The 21106-nt window shown below is 43.4% G+C and overlaps 1 protein-coding gene across 1 annotated transcript in view; it reads right to left on the bottom strand.

The window, feature by feature from the left end:
- Positions 1–20309, bottom strand: part of SLC17A6 (solute carrier family 17 member 6) — a 34687-nt gene extending 14378 nt beyond the window's left edge. Inside the window, exons 1-3 of the mRNA XM_009901326.2 lie at positions 19642–20309; positions 16533–16785; positions 15342–15460 (exon numbers count right to left, since the gene is read on the bottom strand). Of these exons, the coding sequence (XP_009899628.1) occupies positions 15342–15460; positions 16533–16785; positions 19642–19727 (458 nt within the window). The 5' untranslated portion in view covers positions 19728–20309. The remainder of the gene's footprint in view (positions 1–15341; positions 15461–16532; positions 16786–19641) is intronic.
- Positions 20310–21106: the final 797 nt, after the last annotated feature.

Raw genomic sequence — 21106 nt, 5'->3', positions numbered from 1 at the left:
AAGAAAGTGGCACCATGCATTTGCTACTGATAAAGCAGAAGAGAATCCACTTTCATAAATGCCAACACAGCAGGAAGAATTTCAAACAGCTGGGATTTTCTTGGACACAAGACTTAATATGGAAACAGATCCATGGCAAAGGGATCATTCTTTCTGCTGGTTTTTCAGAAGCTGCTCACTGAATATTGCTGATTTTGATCCAAGCATCATCCTAAGAATAATTTCAAGTAAAGCATATTGCAAGGTCTAAATAAATGTGTGAAGTGATGATCCACTTGCAAATCTCCACTGCTTCAACTGAATTTCAATTTGATTCAATTAATATCTGCCCCTTGGGGGAAGAAGCTTTTTTCTCAATCATTCTTATAGCTTTTTTCTTGGTTTTAATGTTCATTCATTCCTTTTTTTGTGGAAGATCATCCTTTTCCAACTCCATTTTTCATTCAGTAGAGCTATGCAAAGGGCTGAAGCCAGCAGCAGTGACTGGACACTTCCTTTATGCAAAACTATGTAATGCTAAGACAAATCCTGGAGATGTCTTAACATATGACATCATGGTATCTGATGTGGAACTGATTTGACAGAAACCTTTAACCTCAGCGTGTGTTCTTCAGAAATTGGTGCAGAGCCATAAGCTAGTGAGAAACAGACCTTGGGCTACAGAGGCAGGAAGCAATGAGAAGTTACAAATCAAAAATTCTCCTCAAAGACACCTCTGTTTCACACCCTTTACGTAGAGTATTTACCCTGATGCAAATTGTTAAATAGCAAACTGAAAAAATTCCACTTCTACTTGACAGGTATTAAGGGGCTGCAGAAAAAGAAAGGCTTCCTGACATGGTAAAGAAGCTCTGCTTAACAGCCCTAAATCTGTCTCCACATTGTGTTCCATGTGATCCCCATCTCATTGTTAACATCTAGCTGGCTGTGCAGCACATTTCTGCCTTTGACAGCATGCTCAATACATTTACTGGGACTGACTGCTGCAAGTGTTTGTGTTGCACTCTCTGAACTATTTTGGCCTGAATTCTGTCTTTACTCACAATTTCTTTATGTGTAACTTTCTAACTCTGAATTTCATTTCCTTACAATTGAATACACCCATATGGTCACAAAACCCACAATGGTGTCTTGGGTTCTCATTTGGTTTCTCTCTTTATTTATTAATGAGAAGAATTTGGGGCTCCTGGGAGCTTCACTTGTGATTTTCACAGATTCTTTTTAAAAGTTAGACCTTCCTGACAGCAATTTTTCAAGAGCAATAGATTGTAACTGTTCCAAAGATTCATCAAGAAAAACTTTATTTGCTTCTAAGCAGGAATAAAGGCAAGTTTGGTTTGTAACCTTTCCTGTATCTCTTCTGATAGCTCTTCAGTAAAATGCCCAGTGCAGCACTATATGTTTTAATTTTTACTTGTGCATAGACTGGCTGTAACAGATTCTTAGCTAGTATGAATCAGTGCCTGCCTCTCTAAACCACTATTGCTGTTAAAATCATGCTATGACTGAATATATTTAAATGCCAACCCTTGGTAACAATTAGATTAACAGAATTGTTACAGTAGGTAGCTCTTTCTTGAAGGAAATTTAGTCTCATTTCTCAGTTCTGTCGCTGAAATGAGCTTCTGTTTGCCACAGCTGAAAGCTGAGTTGCCCACAGTTCCCTTTGTTCTCATGTTCACTAAAGACAAGCTGTTTCCTTTAGTCTGTTCCTTAGGGAAGAGGAAGGAAAATGTAATTTAAGGAATGATCAGAGACATGCGTCTTCCAAATGAAAATTTTGCCTGTGTTTAGATACATGAGCACCAGTGAATATTTAGTTACACTGAGGAGCTGATGATGAAATAATTCCACAATGTCAGTTGAAATTCAATTCTCTCTCACAACTATGCACTATAGGAACAGCTTTCTCAAAAACAGATCAAGTTTCCCCCACCCCAAGCAAAAATTTATACGGATAAAATAAATGGGTAAAATAAATTAGGGTTAAATTATGACTCTTGTAAGAAATAGCTTTTTCATGCTTTTTCTTGACTGCATATTAAAAGTGGCACCATGAATTTAGTGTGTGGCTGTTTCAGTGAGTCCATTTCCCCTGTAACTCTTAATCAAGAGCAAATACATCTTCTTGCCTTTGCTTTGCATCTCTCAATGCACATCCATAACTATAGCTGGTATTTCTTCTTCCTGCTCTTTTGTCTTGTTGCTTTTATTTCACCTCCATAAATACTAAATTATTCCTAACAGAGGACTGTGCCCCATGGGTTGAGCTCAGCCTAGGGAATCCATGTAGCTGTGCTGTTGTGTTTTCATACAGAGGCACCCCTGAACATCCAGTATGTTCTGGTCACACTCCAAACCCCACAAAACATTTTAATGCCATGGCACAAATGAAGAGCTTTAGCAGGTTGAAGGTAAATTCCAAGAAAACTGCTGTATGCCACTGAGACAGAGCTGGAAAAGCCAATGGCATTGCCATCATTCTTGGCCCTTGAAATAGGAAGGAATTAAAATGCCTTGACATGCCTCCAGTAAGGGAAATTCCTTTCTGCCCCCCAAATCAGCAAGTGCTTAACTATACATAGAATAAAATAACTGTTTACTGAAGAAGACAAATGAATACATATGGTAGCAGTATGTCAAGGAGAGGGCAAAAAAAAGTAATTCCTGGTTCTCAGAAGTGACCAGAAGAAGCTCTGAAATAAAGAATTATGCTTCCCTTATCTGTTTCTATTTCTAGACTTGGTAGACTCAGTCCCAAAAGACAGGATCTAACATCGATCCTCAGTGTTTTACTGACATTGGCATTACTTGAAGGTCATGAGCTGTGACTTAGTCCTCCTATAATACAAGCAGCAATAATAGCAAGATCTTATTTGCTTAAGAGATGTTTGGGATGAGAGCAGAAGGAGGAAATGACTGACAATGCAGGAAAAATGCTTAGGACAGAATGAGGTTGCAGAAGGAATTAATTTTATGGTTTTGGGGGGGTTTCAAGCTATTTGGCTCCTTTTTCTCTTTGGAGAGAAACTAAAGGGAAAGAAATGTATTTATTTTCATCTCTGCATTTCTAATCTCTGCATCTGTGCAGCCCCACTCTTTTCATCTATCTCTTCCAGGCAATTCATATTACATGAGCATTCTGCATGGAAGTGCATTATAGATATTGTTACTCAGCTGGAAGAAGTGCCAGCTCAGAAAGTGAGCTGAGAACAGTGGGAGCACAGATGCATGCCAAATGCTGAATGCCAGATGGGTGACATACTGAGTTACACATATGATATCTGAAAGTACAGGGGCCCGGTTGGAAGCATCCTCTTCCTCCAGTGACCGGGAGTGAAACTTGCTACGAGGACTCCGTAAAGCTAAACCCCCTTTCACAGGTGTGTTGAGGAGGAGGCAGTTCCTCAGATCCTTATCTCATGTATTTCCATTTATGTCATCTTTCAGTGTAATTGACAAATTCCAGAGTTTTCTCTGTGTCTGTTCACTGAGTGAGTGGTCCAACTTTGTGACTGAATAGATAGAAATTTCAGGCATTTAGATACCAGATAAGGAGGCCCTTAAAAAACTCTTTCAAAGCCTCTATCTACCCATATCAGGTGTCATGAGGCCTTCTAAGACTTTGATGCAGAACATGAACATTTTGCTGACCGGAATGTGCTGTGGTTTGATCTGCCAGCTTTGAAGAGAAACAAATCCCCAAATATTCGCAAATATTTTAGCAATATGGACCATACCAGCACAGGATCAAGCACCAAAGTGAAGTGCCATGCAGAGATTAGGTCAATGTGTATCAGCAGCACAATGTCCCTACAGCTTTCTGCCTTCTCCAAGGCACACTGACGACACTGACTCTTTCAAGACAAGACCCTAAAGAGTAGAATAGAATAGAATAGAATAGAATAGAATTAACCAGGTTGGAAAATATCTTTGAGATCATCAAGTCCAACCTATCACCCCATACCATCTAATCAACTAAACCATGGCACTAAGCACCCCATCTAATCTCTTCCTAAACACCTCCAGTGATGGGGACTCCACCACCTCCCTGGGCAGCACATTCCAATGGCCAATCTCTCTTTCTATGAAGAATTTCTTCCTAACATCCAGCCTAAACCTTCCCTGGTGCAGCTCGAGACTGTGTCCTCTTGTTCTGGTGCTGGTTGCCTGGGAAAATAGACCAACCCCCACCTGCCTACAACCTCCCTTCAGGTAGTTTTAGAGAGCAGTAAGGTTTTCTCTGACTCTCCTTTTCTCCAGGCTAAGCAACCCCAGCTCCCTCAGCCTCTCCTTACAGAGCTTGTGCTCCAAACCCCTCCCCAGCTTTGTTGCCCTTCTCTGGACACCTTCCAGCAACTCAACATCTTTCCTAAACTGAGGGGCCCAGAACTGGACACAGGACTCAAGGTGTGGCCTAACCAGTGCTGAGTACAGGGGCACAATGACCTTCCTGCTCCTGCTGGCCACACTGTTCTGATCCAGGCCAGGATGCCATTGGCCTTCTTGGCCACCTGGGCACACTGCAGGCTCATGTTCAGCCTACTATCGACCAGTACCCCAAGTCCCCTTTCTGCCTGGCCACTCTCCAGCCATTGTGACCCCAGCCTGTAGAACTTGGGCTGTGTCTTCCATTGACCATTCACAGACCTATTTCTGATATGCCATTGTGCATCCTATGAAGAACTTGGGCACTGTTAGTTGACAGCATCATTGCAACCAATTCTGAATGTAAAACATGCCCAGGTCATTAAATTCCTCTCACCAGCAAGTGCATGACATCATCCTTTCACAAGCAGATCAGGTATATTTAACGTTGCCCTACTTATTTTGGAGTCCTTTCTAGCTTGTTACTTCCTAAACCCCACAGATACCTTGTACCCATGCTGGTTTATTCTACATATCTCAAAGGTCTTTTCCAACCTGGTTAATTCTATTCTATTCTATTCTATTCTATTCTATTCTATTCTATTCTATTCTATTCTATTCTATTCTCTGCAATTCACCACAAGAACAATCCTATCTTCTTTTACCTCACTAAGGAAGCCAGGCCCTCTTCACTTTGCCTTCTTGATTATTCATTAATCTGATCACCCTACCAACCTTCCCTCTGCCCTGCTTGAATTCAGCTGGGGAATCTCTCAAATGTACGGTTTCATTTTACAACCCATTATATCCCTATACATCTAGATAAAACTCTGACTCATTCCTTTCAACTCATTAGCTTTAGGATGGCTTGTTATTTAAATATGTAATTTACTAGATCATGTTTCAAACCAAGACCAACTCATTCAAATTACCTTACCAAGTTCCAGGGCTTAGGCTGTGATTCAACTCTCGCTGATGATTTAGGGACACATAATACACTTATAAAAGAGAAAACTGTGGGTATAACTTCATGATGTCATGATGTGGAGCTGGTTGGGAGGGGAACTGCTGTGTGTTGGTCTCAGAAGCTACATCTGTTCTGCTTTGTGGCGTGTATTTGGACATATGGACATGTGTTAGACCTGATTGTATCTGGTCTGCTCAGAGCAAATGCAGATTCCTTGAGCGCAACAGGACTGTGACATTACGGCTTATATGCAACTAACCTAAACAGCATTTTGTTACATGAAATCTGGTGTATACATTTTATTAGGGTGAAACATCAAAGCAGGTAGAGGTGATTAGGGATCTCTGTTGGATAGAGTGCTTGGAATTAATGGTGAGGTTTGTTTCAGAGAGGATTAGTCATTTCCCCTCTGAAAGGCACTCAGGTATCATACATGCAGCAAGGATCCATGGAGACTCAGGACACAGGGGAGAACTGGAAGCAAAGCTATTTGACACTATTGGCATATCACCCCAATAAATAATAAGTTTCTTTACAGCTTGATTTGGTGTATCATACATCTGGTGTAATTTCATGTAAACTGCATAGCAAATTTTCTATAGGCAATGATTTCCAAGGATTTGGACCAGTGGAGGATGGAATGCAGAAAGAAGGCCAAATTTCAGCCACACTCCTACTCTTGTTAATTACAGCTGAACCAGCGGGGCCAAAGCCTGACATTGTTATATTTGGTCCTGCAATAGCTCATCAAGAGTCAATGAAGTTCTCTGTATTTAGTATCCTGAGGATCACTGCCACTCTGTATCCAAAATCCACATTTGTCAGCTGAGAGTTGCACAGGGACTTCCCAGTAACAGAGAAAATAATAGTCATCCTAGGATGTTCTTGCTTGAGGGTTGCTTGGAAGTGAAAAATTTAACACCATTAATGATGGTTTACTTGCTTCCAATTTATGTAAATATAACCCAGTGCTCTGACTGACTTCTGAAACAAAGCTGGGGAGAGGCCTTGAATACAGCCCTATGAGGAGAGGCTGAGGGAGCTGGGGTTGCTTAGCCTGGAGAAAAGGAGGCTCAGAGAAGACCTTATTGCTCTCTATAACTACCTGAAGGGAGGTTGTAGACAGGCAGATGTTGGTCTCTTCTCCCAGGCAACCAGCATCAGAACAAGAGGACACAGTCTCAAGCTGCACCAGGGGAGGTTTAGGCTGGATGTTAGGAAGAAATTCTTCACAGGAAGAGTGATTGGCCATTGGAATGTGCTGTCCAGAAAGGTGGTGGAGTCACCATCACTGGAGGTGTTTAAGAAGAGACTGGATGGGGCACTTGAGGCCATGGTTTAGTTGATTAGATGCTGTTGGGTGATAGGTTGGACTCAATGATCTTGAAAGCCTTTTCCAACCTGGTTAATTCTATTCTATTCTATTCTATTCTATTCTATTCTATTCTATTCTATTCTAAATTTTTTCAGTAACAGAGTGTGACAATTTTTTTCCCCCCATTTTTTCAGCATTTTTCCCTGTGGGTCCATGGTTACCACCTGGAGCACAAACTGTGAGTAGCCACTGATTTGGAACATTTATATTGCCGATATTGATGTTGAAGTGTGTGCCTATCATGTCACTTGTTAAGGTTCTTTATAACATATGTAATCCTGTTAACGTTTCCCTTGCTCTAGTTGTCTGCAATCATGCTGCTTATCCTTCTTGGGTCAACTCCTATTTATGTTTATCTGTTTGTAATGAACTAAGTGAAAATGACCCCCAGTATGGGGAGACACTTTTGCTGTGCTGCGACATGTATCGTCATTCTGGCTTTTCTCTAGTACAGCCTAATTTCCTGATGGCCTTGGTGACCCCTCTACTGTAGGCATATTCCTGTGAACTGCTCTCCCTGACAGCTTATGGCTTCATAAATGATAGACAGGAAGTAGTGGGGGTTTCTGAATCGGGACTTTAATTTGCATTAAATGGCACAGGGCTAACAAAGCTAGAGTTGTGCCCTGAATATCAGAGTGGTTGATGAACTCAGCTGCCCGACAAAACAGATCAAATAAGCTACCTTTGACATTTGAGAGGAACACTTATTCCCCAGTGCCAGTCTTAGGTTGAACCTGCTTCACGAGAGCACAGCTTAAAACCCATCCTCTTTAATAATAGTCTGTGGCCCGAAGCCATGCTATAGCAGCTTTATTTGGCTGTAGGAAAACGTGATAAACCAGGTCATTTTCATTCATATGTGTACAAGGAAGGAGGGATATGTGTGTCTGTGTGCCCTTAATACTAAATCCTATTATAAGCCCTTCATGGAAGCATTAATATGTAAAAGCCTACCTCCCACCACCTAATCCAGTATAATAAGGGCTTGGATACATTATTAATTTTTTGTCACACATCTGAGGCCCTCTTTTATCAACCAAAGCCCCCATCCAAATCCCTTGTTGCATCATTAAATTGTGAAAACAGCTTCATCATTCATGACAGAAAAATGGAAGGACCCTGAGCCATATGGCAGAGGGAGCGGTGGTACCAGTCACCAGGAGATGTTTCCCCAGTCCTCTTCTTGCAGTGACTGGTGCTTAGAAGCCCCTGCAATGCAGCAGGGTGACAGAATCAGCGTGGGGGTTTAGTGCAATATTGGTTTCTCTGCCTGGAAACCCTCGTGCCTGGGATGGGAGCCCAGTTCAAGATGCAGGATATTGAACTGAATGTGAAAGGTGCTGCTGGCAAGTACAACCTCGGGGGCTCTCTCTTATAGTGCAAGGTCAGCTTATAGCTGCAGAAGTTCAGAAGCTGCCTCTTGTCTAACCATCCGCACATCCCCTGGTCCTGCTGTGAGTTGGATGCTGCTCACAAATCAGAAAAACACACAATCTGTCCAGCAGCTAAAAATTGAAGTTATCCACTGCCCTTTGAAGCAGAAAAATGCAAAGATAGAAAGTTCTACATCTTTCTTGTAGAAATGCAGTTCTTCTCTTTCCAAACCAATTCTTTGCCTTAATTTTTTTTTTTTCTTTCATGCTAATTATTATTAACCCTGAGTCAGGGAGAAATGTTCTGATTTCACTGACACACTAATGACACAATCTCAGTCAAAATCTTTGGGGCTCTGAGATGAGAAGCACTGACGCAGAGTTGTCTGAAATATCATTTCATTTCTTCATGCAAATAATCCTATCGGATTACTTGCTGGGGAAAAGGATTTATCCCTTAATAACAAGATGAATGGCACCTTAATACCAAAGATGGATTTGAAGTGAAAGGTTGATTTATATGTTTTCATTCAGGTTAGAATGTGACAATGATGAAGAGCTCAACATAGATGAAAGACAATTACATTGTAGAGAGATTTGGTATGGTTATGTTGGGATGACTCTTGGTGTGCACAGTTCCAGGGTTTGTGGGGTAGCAGCTAATGAGAAATTTATGGCATTAGCCTAGAATTAGAAGTTGGATTTCATTGTCTAGGAATTGTCATTCTACTCTGCCCTTTGCATTTCTTTGTGTAAGAGAATTCTAATGGTTGAATGTACCCAAATGAGCTCAAATGGTCACTCGGCTTCCCTTTACCACAACCAAGTTGGTGATTATTGCAGATCTGGTTTTGAAAGAGTGCTTGGCACGTGCAGTCAAAACCTACACTTGTTTTAAACATGTAATTCCAAACTTGGGAAGTAATTCCTTATCCCATGTAATCTGACAATGACATTTCAGAGGATCTTCCCTGACTAACAGTGGGTATTTAAAGTGCTCACTTAGGAAATGAGTGAGGAAATACTGCTGCAGCTTTTTGGTCGTGCTTTTGAGAGGGTAAGGGGTTTATTATAGATTTCCAGTATGGTTTTTAAAGAAGTTAAAATACAATTATATGCAAATTCTCCTGATGTGAGGGGGTGGAAAGCAGTACAGTTTCACACCTTTTGATGCATGTGTGACAGCACAGCAGGTAGCCTATTCACCAACAGCTGCAGCTTTGCAGTAGTATGAATGTGGTGTAGGAAATATTAATCTAAATAAAATGGTTATGTTTCTGGATACAAAACAAGTGCTTAGTGTTAAGACCATCTAGCTTGATATTCACTAGAGCATTAACCTTTATATATTCCCTTGATATTATCCCTTGCATTTTGCTTGATTATCACTGTACTGAAAACATTTTTTTAATAGCCAAACCACAACTTCAAATACTGGAATTTAACAGCCAAAGAAGAAGAATCTAGCACAAAATTTCTCTGGCTCAAACAGTGGTGGCTAGTCATTATTGATAGTATTTATGCTTTTTAAATGTATGTGGCTGTCATTTACTGATTCTTGTTATGTCTCCATGGGACTAAAGCACATATTGAAACCCAGCAATATTTTTTCCAGTGCAGTTTTATGCATGCTTTGTAATCAGATTACCTCCTACTAGTATTTTTCTATTCTGATCTCTTAAATATACAGTTCTTGCTATTTTTTTTCACTATGTGACATTATATACTACCATCTTATAAGTAATTTAAGATCTCTAAATCAATCTCTTTTTTTTTTCACCCTCATATTAATATGCATGTACCCAAATTACCTGCAAGATTCCAAGATCAGTGTCATTGACCTAAATACACTCACTGCCCTTAACACAGAAAGATCACTATCCCAGGATTACATTGGCTTCCTTTTCAGATCAGCAAGTTGGGAGATCACAATGGATTTGTATTCCAACATTGTTTAAGATCCCAGTCAGCATCACTGCTTTCCAGGGTGGTTCCCCACTCTCTGATAGAATAGAATAGAATAGAATAGAATAGAATAGAATAGAATAGAATAGAATAGAATAGAATAGAATAGAATAGAATGCGACTTTGCTCTTGAGTGTGGTTTCTACTGAAGAGAATTCAATTTACCAAATGATGGTTAAATATCACCTGATGTGATGGCTTCATTTGCTTCTAACTGAGTTGGTCTGGCAAAGTTAATGGGGGGGGGGGGGGGAGGGGGGGGGAAAGAGGGGTGGGAACTTCAACCCACCACACCTGATTATCTGGTCCTTTTTCTACTCATAAGTTTATTGGCATTTATATGAATGCAACATGAAAATCACAGCAAAGCTTGTTTAAGGGATACTGGGCAGCATCATAATGGTATCCAAACCTTTGCAAGGGTCATAAACATAGGTAATCATCAGACTCCCAGCATGATAAATACCAGCAGTCTAGTTGCAGGTACTCACTTGGTTGTGCAAAACCCAAAAAGAATGAAAGAGGTTTCGTCACACCATGTGATGACCCAGGCTAATGCAGAGGTACCCTGGGTCCCCCTACAGAGGCAGTGCAGAGGCAGACCCAGATATTCTGGGAATGGCACAATCCACCTGAGCTGTGCAATTCCTGTTAGCTCACTCACTCAGTTTAAGTGTAAATCTTCCTGAAGGAGCTCAAAGACAACAAAGACTCCACCAGTTTCCAATTTGCTGTTTTCAAAGCACCACAGCATCAAAACCTGTTTATAATGGGGCTGTTAAAACACTACAAAAGAATGTGATGATTAAATGACATTTCTGGACTTCACAGCAGCAGTTAAACATTTCAGCCACTGATGTTTCAGTGTATTTCCCTTAAATCAAATTTTGAATAATGGAGTTGAAGAGCCACCACACTACAGAATTCTTTTCTTTCTTTTTAATAAGATTTCCATCACTGGGAATGATGTTTGGGGTTTGTTTTTTTAATTTGTAAGGATTAGGTGAATTCTGATTAGCCTGAGGGAAATTGCTTTCTGTGGACTAAGTGGAAATTCAGGCTAGGTGAGGTTGAAGGTCTGACAGCGTTTTATACCCTCTCTGTTTACATTCCATCATAATCACATAATGACAGCCTCTCTGCAATGCTGATATCAAACCTGTAGTTGAAAATCATTCAAATGGGATTTATGTGCTTCTAAATGGCGTTAACTGCCAGTATGAGGAATAGCTCAGCTGATTAAGTAGTGTAGATACATGGTGTTAAGGCATCACACTTCAATTGCCATGTTTTCTTGATTATTTTTTTCCCTAGGAAAATTCCTTCTAAATAATGCTTTCTTAATTATTTTTTTTTTCTGGGAAAAAAATACTTTCAAACAATGTGAAAGTAGCTCAGTTCATCCCTCCTGAAACCCCTGCTCACACTAGTCAAAATCTACTATGATTCAGTGAAAACCAGAAACAAACAAATAAAACAGCAACCAAACCAACAAACAACCAAAAATCCAACACCACCAAAACCAACTAACCATAAAGTCTTTATTCACATTTTGGATAGGAAGCTCTGCTGTTGCTAATCAGGGTTGTAACCAATGACCATTTACATCCTTTTAGATTTGTCTCTGCAATCTGCTTGTCTATTCTTGGCCCTACAGACTCAGAAGCTCTGAATCATAGCTGACTTTTTCTCAACAGTTACATAAAGATCTGTGTGGGGACCATGAGCTCTGCTCCCAGTACACTGCAGCCTGGGGAGACAGGTGCATTTTTTTTTAGTGTAAGGCTGTGGGTATCTTCACAAAGACGACTTAACCTACGTCAATCACAAACCTAAATGTCCATGTGACAAGATGCCATCTCTAAACTACTAGCACCTGCTCAGCACTCTCTGCTGTCGTTGCCTCTCGCTTAATTGGCAGCAAGGTTCATTGTTCATTGAGAACTTAACCCTGAGGAAAGGTAGAGCTGTAATAAGCCCTGCCCAGGGGATGCTGCATTGCGCTTCCTTTGTTCCCCCAGCCTGCTGTGGTTGGTTGCATAGTGGTTACATACCAGCACCTTCCACAGGCAGATCCTCCTCTGGGAGAAGAGGCCTCTAACCTCTAGTGGCAGGAGGGAATCCTCTTCTATTTTCACACATTACACAAGGGATGCCAGTTTAAAGCTCCACTGATTGCAAAAGTGGGGACACCTAAGGCCCAGTCTATGTCTTTTGAAAATCTGTATTTAGTCTTGCAATGTACTGTAGGGTTCCTGTTCCTACAGAAATCAACAGAGGCTGGAAATGTTCAGGAGCACTGCTCTTCGTAACAGTCTATCCCAGCTTCTACTGACCACCTGTGTGGTAAATGCTCAGAAGATGGATTGTTTCTGAATGTCCTCTGGAATGTGTGGATGCATTCTGTTTGACCATGCAGTGTAACTACACCTCTTTGAAATAAAGAATTTGTCTTGGTGTTGGGCTGAAAATACTCTATACTAGAAAATTCTCAGTGATGCATTATGAGATAAATTGAGTCTCAAGCTATCAAGTGCAAATTCCTGAGAACTCCATTGACTGTTTGTAAATCTGCACATCACTAAATCTGATCTGTCAGAAATAATGGGGAGCTGTGCATGAGAGCAGTGAGTCAATGCAGAAGAGAATAACTGTGAGCCAGCAGCAGCCTAGACTCCTACAATTAGCAGAGAACCTCAGGAAAATGCTACCTTTGACAGACACAACTGAATAAAATGTTAGCGGGTTCAGAGCTCAGGGTTGCTAATTCTTGATTGGCAGCAAGTATTTTAAACCAGAGGCAGAATCAAAACAAAGGGTTTCAGGCCAGCCTGAAAGTAATGCATTGTGTGTGGAAGGCTTTTCTTGATACCACAGGAGGGTGATTTTTGCTGTGTGTTGTACCTTAGAGAAACTTTGGAGTTAATGTTACTCCAATCTCTCTAATTGGTTGCTATACTGAATCTTAATGTCAAGCAAACTCAGTGCTATGCACTCAGCAGTTCTGTCAGTAATGAATTAAACTCACAAAGCACACCTTAACCTTCCTCCCAATTTCCTTCCTATTAGCAGCTTAGAGTCACTTTTACATTTGTGCTATCTTTTCTTTGTAATCCCTTCCAGGGAAGGACTCTCTTGAATATTTCTCTTTTAATGAGCTCAAGACTGAGTTTCTCACAGATCATCTTGAATCTGGTGATGCTATTCTCGAGTCTATTATTTTTTTTATGTAGGACACATCTGAACCTTGTTCTTCTGTACAAATTCAGACTGACTTTGAATGCAAAGGAAACTGCTGACACCACAAAAACAGTCAGTGAGGTTTGTGAAAAAAACAACAAAAATGTTACTTTGCTGTTGCCCACCACAGTATGAAGGGACTGTGCCATGTGGCTCTACCATGAGACTTCTACACCAGAGGAGACTTTTACAATGGCTCATGTTCTTTTGGTGCTGAAGGTCTCTAGGCCTGCCCACTCACTTGTCTGACTTGTCATGCACTTTCTTGGTAAGAGCCTGGACATCAAGACTTGCACCCTATTTTGGGTGTTATTCTTTTCATTTCAAGTTAAAAGTCTAGCCATAGATGTCAAAAATCTCTTGGAAGTGTTCAGGAGCTAACTTAACCTCCTCAACACCCTGTTATTTCAACCACTACACTGAACCACTCTAGCACTCCATCTTCTTGATATTTTTGTCCAAAGCCTAAATATAACTCACAGCCACTATCCATATTTTACTATTCACAATTGCTGGCACATATGTCACTGCTAGTTCCTTAATTAAGTCTGTGATTTACATAGTCATTTGCCTTGTGTCAGGCTTCCACAATGGTAATAACTAACCAGCAATCTGTGAAAACTGCTGACTTAAAATACACCCAGGTTAATAATTGGAACTAGTCCTCATTTGCTGTTGTAAATATATATGTTTGTGTAAATGTTTGTTGATCTACACATGCCAGCTTGTGTGCTGAGCTTTCCTGGGAATGTCCCTGCCATTGTCTTACAAATAGCTGTAGCTGCACCACTTTCAGTGTGGATTGATTAAAATTACTTCAGTGTCTGAGTTAGAGACTGTGTAAAGACTAAAAAATACCCAGGGAGGAAGAAAAGGAAAAGAACCCTTTAACTGTTAATTGCTGAGTCCTTATCAGAAAGATGTCACTTGTTTAACAGGCAGGCAATGGATACCTCACTTGAATAAATGCTGTGTTTTAGTTTAGCTGCTTTAAAAGGGGGGTGTTAGGGTTATCTCTGTTACGGAGCACCTCTCTGTTAGTTAATATTCATTATTTTTAATGGAGGTCTCTGAAAAAGCATTTCGTCTGTAGCTCCTTTCTCTCTGCCTCCCCTTCTCAACTGCTTGCTCTCTAGGCAAAGCCTTTCTGCCTGTCCAAGCCCACTTTTGATGTTGCATGCTCCTGAGGAGAGTTCAAGGTACATATTTCTGATTTTAGTATCCATTTGCACTCAGGTTATCATTGTTTTGAAGAGTAGCATTAGGACCTTTGCTGCTTCTGCAAGGATGAGTCTGTGGCATTAAGCATGGATGTGAAAGCCTCATGTGTCTTGAATACTCAGAGGATCTAATTAACAGGTAGAATCGCACCCTGGGTGCTTGAGAAACCGCCAGACACCATAGAAACGAGTCCTTAAGTCCTTGCACCATCTGCACTTTCTTTTCATTGCAGACCTCTCAGTGAAACATGTTTTTTCCACCCTTCTAAAACTCATTTGTGCATTAATGGAAAATTCCTGCTGATGGCTTTCTTGTTCTTTTAGACAAAAATCAGAATTATTTCCTTCAGTCATGGGGGAGGGAAACCAAAAGACAAAACACCCCACCGTCTCTCAAGACTGGATGAAATAATGAATCTTTGAATTTGCCTTTGTTAATATCATCACCACAACCTCCTAGATGACATTAAAAGAAAAAGAAACCCACCCGAGATCCCCCTTGCCTCCCTCTCCCCCTCAAATAAAACCCCAAACACAACAAAAAACAAACAAACAAACAAAAGGGGGATCTCGGGAGACAGACGATCACTGCATCATCCCATCAGCCTTTCCACAGTTCGCACAAGTATTCCTTCCTTCTGCAGCACGGCTGCCTTCGCCCCGGGGGCGCGTTGCTGCGGCGGGGACCAGGAAGGACGCAGCGCCAGTGCCTGGCTGTCCTGCTGTGCCCCTGCTCCCGGGCAGTCATAGCCCGGGGACTACCCCCACCTCTGCTCCGCATTACCCGGCTGCCTCCCGCCCCGACTCGTAGAGATTTAGCACATCGTTACCTGTTAGCTGCCAGCCGGGACGAGATGTACCCGCCGGGGATTTGGGTGATTATGTACCCCCAGAAAAAAGAGCCGTGGATCATGCCAACTGTTTCAGGATCCCAATTAAACTTCGCTTTCTTCCGGCGCAAGGGACCGGGAGAGAAAGAGAGAAAAAGAAGAGGAAGGCTGTAATCGTGCCAGGTTAAAGCATTCATCCGCAGTAACTCGTACTCGGCAGTCGAGGGGGATTCTAACGCCCTTGGTAACACTCAGCGTCCGGGGCGCAGGGACGGAGACACTGGTTCTGCCTTAGCCCGGCATAACAAATGCTCCAGCCGCCCGACAGACAAATAAGCAGCAAAACAAATTCGATAGCGGCAGTTAAAACAGCACCGCCCGTGTCTTCCTGGGACAGTGGAGGGGCAGGGCCGCTCGGGAGCGTCCACGGCCCTCGGTCGGGGCATGGTCCCTCGGGTGGGAACGTCGCAGACCCGGAGTGTGGCTGGGACATGCGAGTCACCCCCCAGAGCTGCTGCCCCGCCTCGGGCCGGGGTTGCCGGACTTGAAGCAGAGTCCCGAGCGGTCTGGGGGGAGGGAGGGGAAGGGGACGGAAGCGTCCCCTGCCCGCTCTGCCTGGGCTCTGAGCACCCTCCTCTTGCCTGTGCAAGGAGTGCGCTATAGTAGTTGGTTTGTCTGCTGACCTGCATCCTCACCACGCATCTGGTTTGATTCACCTCTTTCTCACTACGCTACAACTCACATTAAAACGAGTCTTACCATTTCATGCCTTTTATCATCGCAAATTGTTTCACTCCGATGTTTTCAAACCTTTTCCGCACAACCAACCGTCTCCTTGCCCGCAGCCGCTCACTCGACGCCCTCTTTCCCCCACCCTCTACGTGTGTTTTACCAGGTATCTGCGTTCTTCAAGATTGTGTGCAAAAGGGAAAATAAAATAACAACCTGCCTGCACATAGGCTTTGGGGTGGGAAGAGGAAAATAGGAAAGAATCGATAGCAATTGTTTCTCCTTCAGGAATGAGGTTTCCTCACTACAAAGGGCGGCGGCGGGGTCGGGCACCGGGAGCATTGCAGGCTGAACCGGGGGAAATGTCATCGAACCGTCCCAGCCCGTCTCGCCTGCGCTAAAGGTGCTTAATCTGGGATTTGTACTGGGAGAACATGGGATTTACGAGGGAAGGGTTCCCACCTCCTTAATAACTTTTCCTCCTCGGTGTATGGTGCTGTTATTGACCATATCCACAATGGCCACTCCCAAATTACATCGGATCCCGAAAGAAATGCAGAATCCCAGTCCGCTCATGATGGCAATGATGTATCTCCGGGGCAGCCCGAAGCAGGTACAGTCGCACAACGGCGCTTTCTTCTCGGGCACTTCCATGGGCTTCCCATCTTCCGTCAGCTCGATGGTGTCTCCGGGCTTCTGCCTCTTCTCTAAGACTCTGCCCGACACAAGAGGAGAAAGTCAAACCCTGGCCGCCTGAACGCACAGAAGGCTTAAATTCACCGCTCCCCCCGCCCCTTTGGCTGGGGTTGGATTGACTTGAGGTTTTATTCCTTGTTTTCCATTCACCTTCAACTGTTCTCTAGCAATGACCTGTGGGAGTCAGGATTAGTCATCCCCAACTCCCCCCCGCCACCCCGCCGCAGAAGCCCAGGGAGGAGCTCTGGCTGAGAATTGCTCATCTATCATTAAAGACTTCTGCTGAAATATGTAGGACGCAGTAAGAAGACATCATCTGTAACCACTGCAGAGGCGCCATGTTGGGCAGCCCAAGAGGCATGGCATGGAAACTGAAACAGTCTTTTGGAGAAGGTTTTATTCCCTTCTTGCCGTTTATGAGCACCAAGAGGGAAGATCTTGGTGTGCATCTCGTTTCAGGTCTCGGAACAAAAGAAATCTAAAGAGAAGGGGGGCGGGGACCATATTGCCACTTATTTTAGACTTGCAAAATGGCTGTCACATGCAGTGGAGGAAAACATGACCGTCTTTAGAGAACTGGCTCTCCTCAGCTACACTGTGGTCATTTAGCAGGTTCAACCTTCCCACAGCGGCTTTATCTCTATCTCATTGCCTCCACTCCCTGTTTTCACGTCTTCCGGAAAACAGTGTGCAGGAATGCGAAGGTGGAAAAAATATTTGCAGCTATTTTGAATCAACAGGGAAAATGCCGGAAAAAATTTCCTCTGTTACTATCCACGAAAGGTGACTTAGAACATTTCATTTTACTTCTCCTTTGGTGGAAAAGCTTTTTGAAATGCTGTGTCGGTAGTAAGAAATATTTGGTTTATCGAGCAAGTGTCCCATGCTAAATCTCTTAATCTTCTTTGTTAGTCACTGAAATATTCAAAAGACAGAAAACCTAACGGTTCCCACCTAGCTCCATCACCCCCTTGAGGAGAGAGTGACCATCTCCCGACACTCCGAGCTTCTCAGGAGTGTGTTCTCCCATCAGAATTTTTTTGGTCGGAAGAACAGCCCTTTGAAGTTAACTCATCCGGCTAATGGGCCAGTAACAATTAACAGAACGAGGCTCAAAAGCTTCTCCGTGCTTCGGAGAAAATAGAGCAATTTACTCCAACAGTTACTCAGAGAAAATCTTCCTGTTTTTTTCTTTTCGTTTCTGAGGAAATTATTTCCTCGTTTAAAGACCACAGCGTTAAAATTTTGTTTCGAAGTTGCGAATAAAATAAACCACCGCGGAGTTACGTTCAAAATTCGTTCGTGCAAATAAAGGCTGGTGGAGAAGTATTTTCTCGCTAAACGGACTTTTTGTCTTCGTGATGACACTAGAAATCAGTGTGCAAGGGACAGGAATACTATTTTAATTCTCACAACCGGGAACAAAATTGTTTAGCCCTTTGCACTGAAGAAGATTAGACAACCTCTCATTTGCTACTCGGTTCAAAGAGAGTTCTGCTGGAATATGCAGACACGGTTTCTCCTTTATTCGCTGTGTGACTACAGAAAAAGCAGTGAACATGATCGGTTTGTTTATATGTTGTAGAGTTGTTTATGGCCCGGAAAAGGAGATTTATTCCCTTCGTTCTATTTTAAGCAGTTATTCTGGATTACCTGTTTTATTTTTTTTTTTCCTGACCACTGAAAATGATTTTATAATGACTTAAACCCGTAGGATATTCACTGCGGTGTTGCTGGCTTTGGTTTCACTTCTGGCATTTCAAAGTTGTACCCCTCCTACTAAAATGGAAATCTTGATTGTGTCTTTATCACTTCACTGATATGTCCTTCTCCTGAAAATGGCAGCAGAAGTTGTGACTCATGCTGGGGAGAAGCCTTGTGCCTGTGCCCAACACTGCCGCATAGGTATGGGGGGAAGAAAAAAAAAAAAAAGATTTTTTACGTGACCTGCCCATGGCAGATAAATCCGCAGTTACCTTTAATCTTTAATTCGGGAAAAAAACAACAACTTCGGGGGAATTTCCAGCAGAGGGGACAGTCGAAAATACGTCGGAATTTCACAGACTATTCTCAAACGTCCTGGGGGGTCACTAAAGTCGCCAGATTGGATGGAGCACGATGTGTCAACTTCAGTGCATACACTTTTTAGGTATGCGGGAGCTGAGGTTTGTTTATCTGTGCACAGCGTTCGAAGGAAGGAGAACTGTTCTGTACACATGTAAACATATTGTTGAGTGACACTTTTGAGTTTAGCCATTGCAGTTGTGTATTACTTCTAAGACAAGTGGGTGCTTCTCAAGGAAGACGGATAAATAATTAAACACATCCCTCTATATGTTTTAGCTTCGGGAGAAAAAAAAAATCGTTCAGATATCAATTATTTATACATCTCCATGTTTATCTTCCTCTGACGACAAATTGCACAAGGGAAAACCCTAATCGAAACCAACAAAGATGATTATTATTATTATTATTATTAGGATTATTATTATTTAATGATTGTTAAGGACAGAGGGAAAGATCCGGTGACTGCATTGCAAAATTAACACAATAAATAAATTACAGGGACTTCCTTTCTCTTGATTAAGATTTCAAGATGGGGTCCTGGGTTTTGTGGGGTAAAGATGGGATAATCTTTCGCTACATATTTACTGACACCATCTACGAATCAGATAGAGAAGTTCGGAGGGTGCCATATTGAGAAGCTTCAACACTAGTTCACAGGATCCAGATTATATCAGCAGTATCTCCACAGTTCCCAGCCCCTCCACCACTAACCTCCCCAAAGCATCCGACCTCCTCCAGCAGCTGGTGGTTAAGAAAAGCTTCCAATTATTTCTGGGAAATAGGGTCCTGTAAGAGAACTCATTCTTACCTGTAGAGTTGACCAAGGGATTTTCCAGCAAAATTCTTCAATCCTTCCTTGCCAGGGGTCAAAATCCTTTGTTTTACCGACTCCATTCCTGCAGGGGTGCTCGCTGGATTCTGCTCTACTCTGGATAGGGCACTGCTACGAGCAACGATGGTTCATATTGGTTTAATCTCTTAACTTTCCCCCCTCATTAAACGGCTATCAGTGCACCTCCGGGTAAAGGCAGAGTGAGAGAAAGCGTGAGCGTGTGTGTGTGAGAGAGAGAGAGGGAGAGGAGAGACGGCGTGCGGAGCCGGAGGGGGGGGGAAGAGGGCGAGGGCGAGGGCGAGGGAGCGCGCCTGTGTGCGGCAGCGAGCGGGGAGTCTGCGAACGCTGCAGACAGCCCCCGGCTTTCCCGGCAGCGCGGAGTTGCCAGGCACGGTCAGAAAGTCTTCTGGGCCTTGCGGATTTCAGTGATGGCGGGTGGAGGCAGTGCCATGCCCGGCTGGGAGGGGACGGAGATCCCTTTGCGGGAGCGTTTCAAAGCAAATCTCGGTTTGGCGCTGGCGGGTGTCCCCGGCTGTTGAGCCCGAGGGGGAGGGGTGCGATTCGCCGCCGTAGGCAGGGAGCTGCAAAGCACCCCAAGCCCCGCAGCCGCTGGACAAATCCCTCGGACGGCGAGGAGCCCCGGCCTGTCCGTGCTGTCACCGCCCTCCCTCCCACCCGCGCAACGTCGGGAGCAGGGCGGCCGCGCAGGTCTCTCCCCGAGGCGGCGGCGGAGGCGAGCGGCACCCTTCGGGCACCGCGCCCCCTCCCTTCAGCACCGCGGACAGCGCCTCGCCACCTTCCTCCCTTCAGCACCGCGGACAGCGCCGCACCCCTGCCGTGCGGCGGGGCGGGCCGCGCTCCGCAGCCACCGGGAGCCACGTCCGCGGCCTTGGGGGTACCCAGCGCCTCCTGCCCCTCCCCTCCGCGTCCGGGCTCTGCCGCACGTCGGGGCCGTTTGTGCCGTTGCTGTGGAGAAGGCGCACGGCCTTCCTGCAGCCAGTTGCACTTCTGGGGAAACGGGGCACTCACTGAGCGTAACACTGCCCGTGCTAGAAATAGATAACATTTATTGCAAAGATACATTTATCTCTACATCCGTGTTTGCTCTCATTTTGTATCATATTAGGCATCCATTAGTGACTGCTTTCTCTTAAGCACTTAACATTTTTCCATCCCTTTCGCCTTCTCCTTTCTTGCCTCTGAGCAGGCCAGCATAACATCTAGACTTGATGTATGATATTTACAGCACTGGAATGAACTGGGCACATTCCGAACAAAATTGTTTTTCTTTCCATAATCTTGTAATAATTTCCCGACTTTAATCACTTTGAAGTCGATTGAAGACGCAAAAAGTTGTATTCCTTTCTAAAGCCATGACCACTATATTCCTCTTAGGCTTCATGTTAATCTTCAGGGGTCTGTAGATTTGTTCATTTAACAA

Source organism: Dryobates pubescens, chromosome 22, assembly GCF_014839835.1.
Source record: "Dryobates pubescens isolate bDryPub1 chromosome 22, bDryPub1.pri, whole genome shotgun sequence".
Classification (NCBI taxonomy): Eukaryota; Metazoa; Chordata; class Aves; order Piciformes; family Picidae; genus Dryobates; species Dryobates pubescens.
The sequence above is the reverse complement of the archived record's forward strand: the minus strand, read 5'-3'. Positions and strand labels throughout refer to the sequence as shown.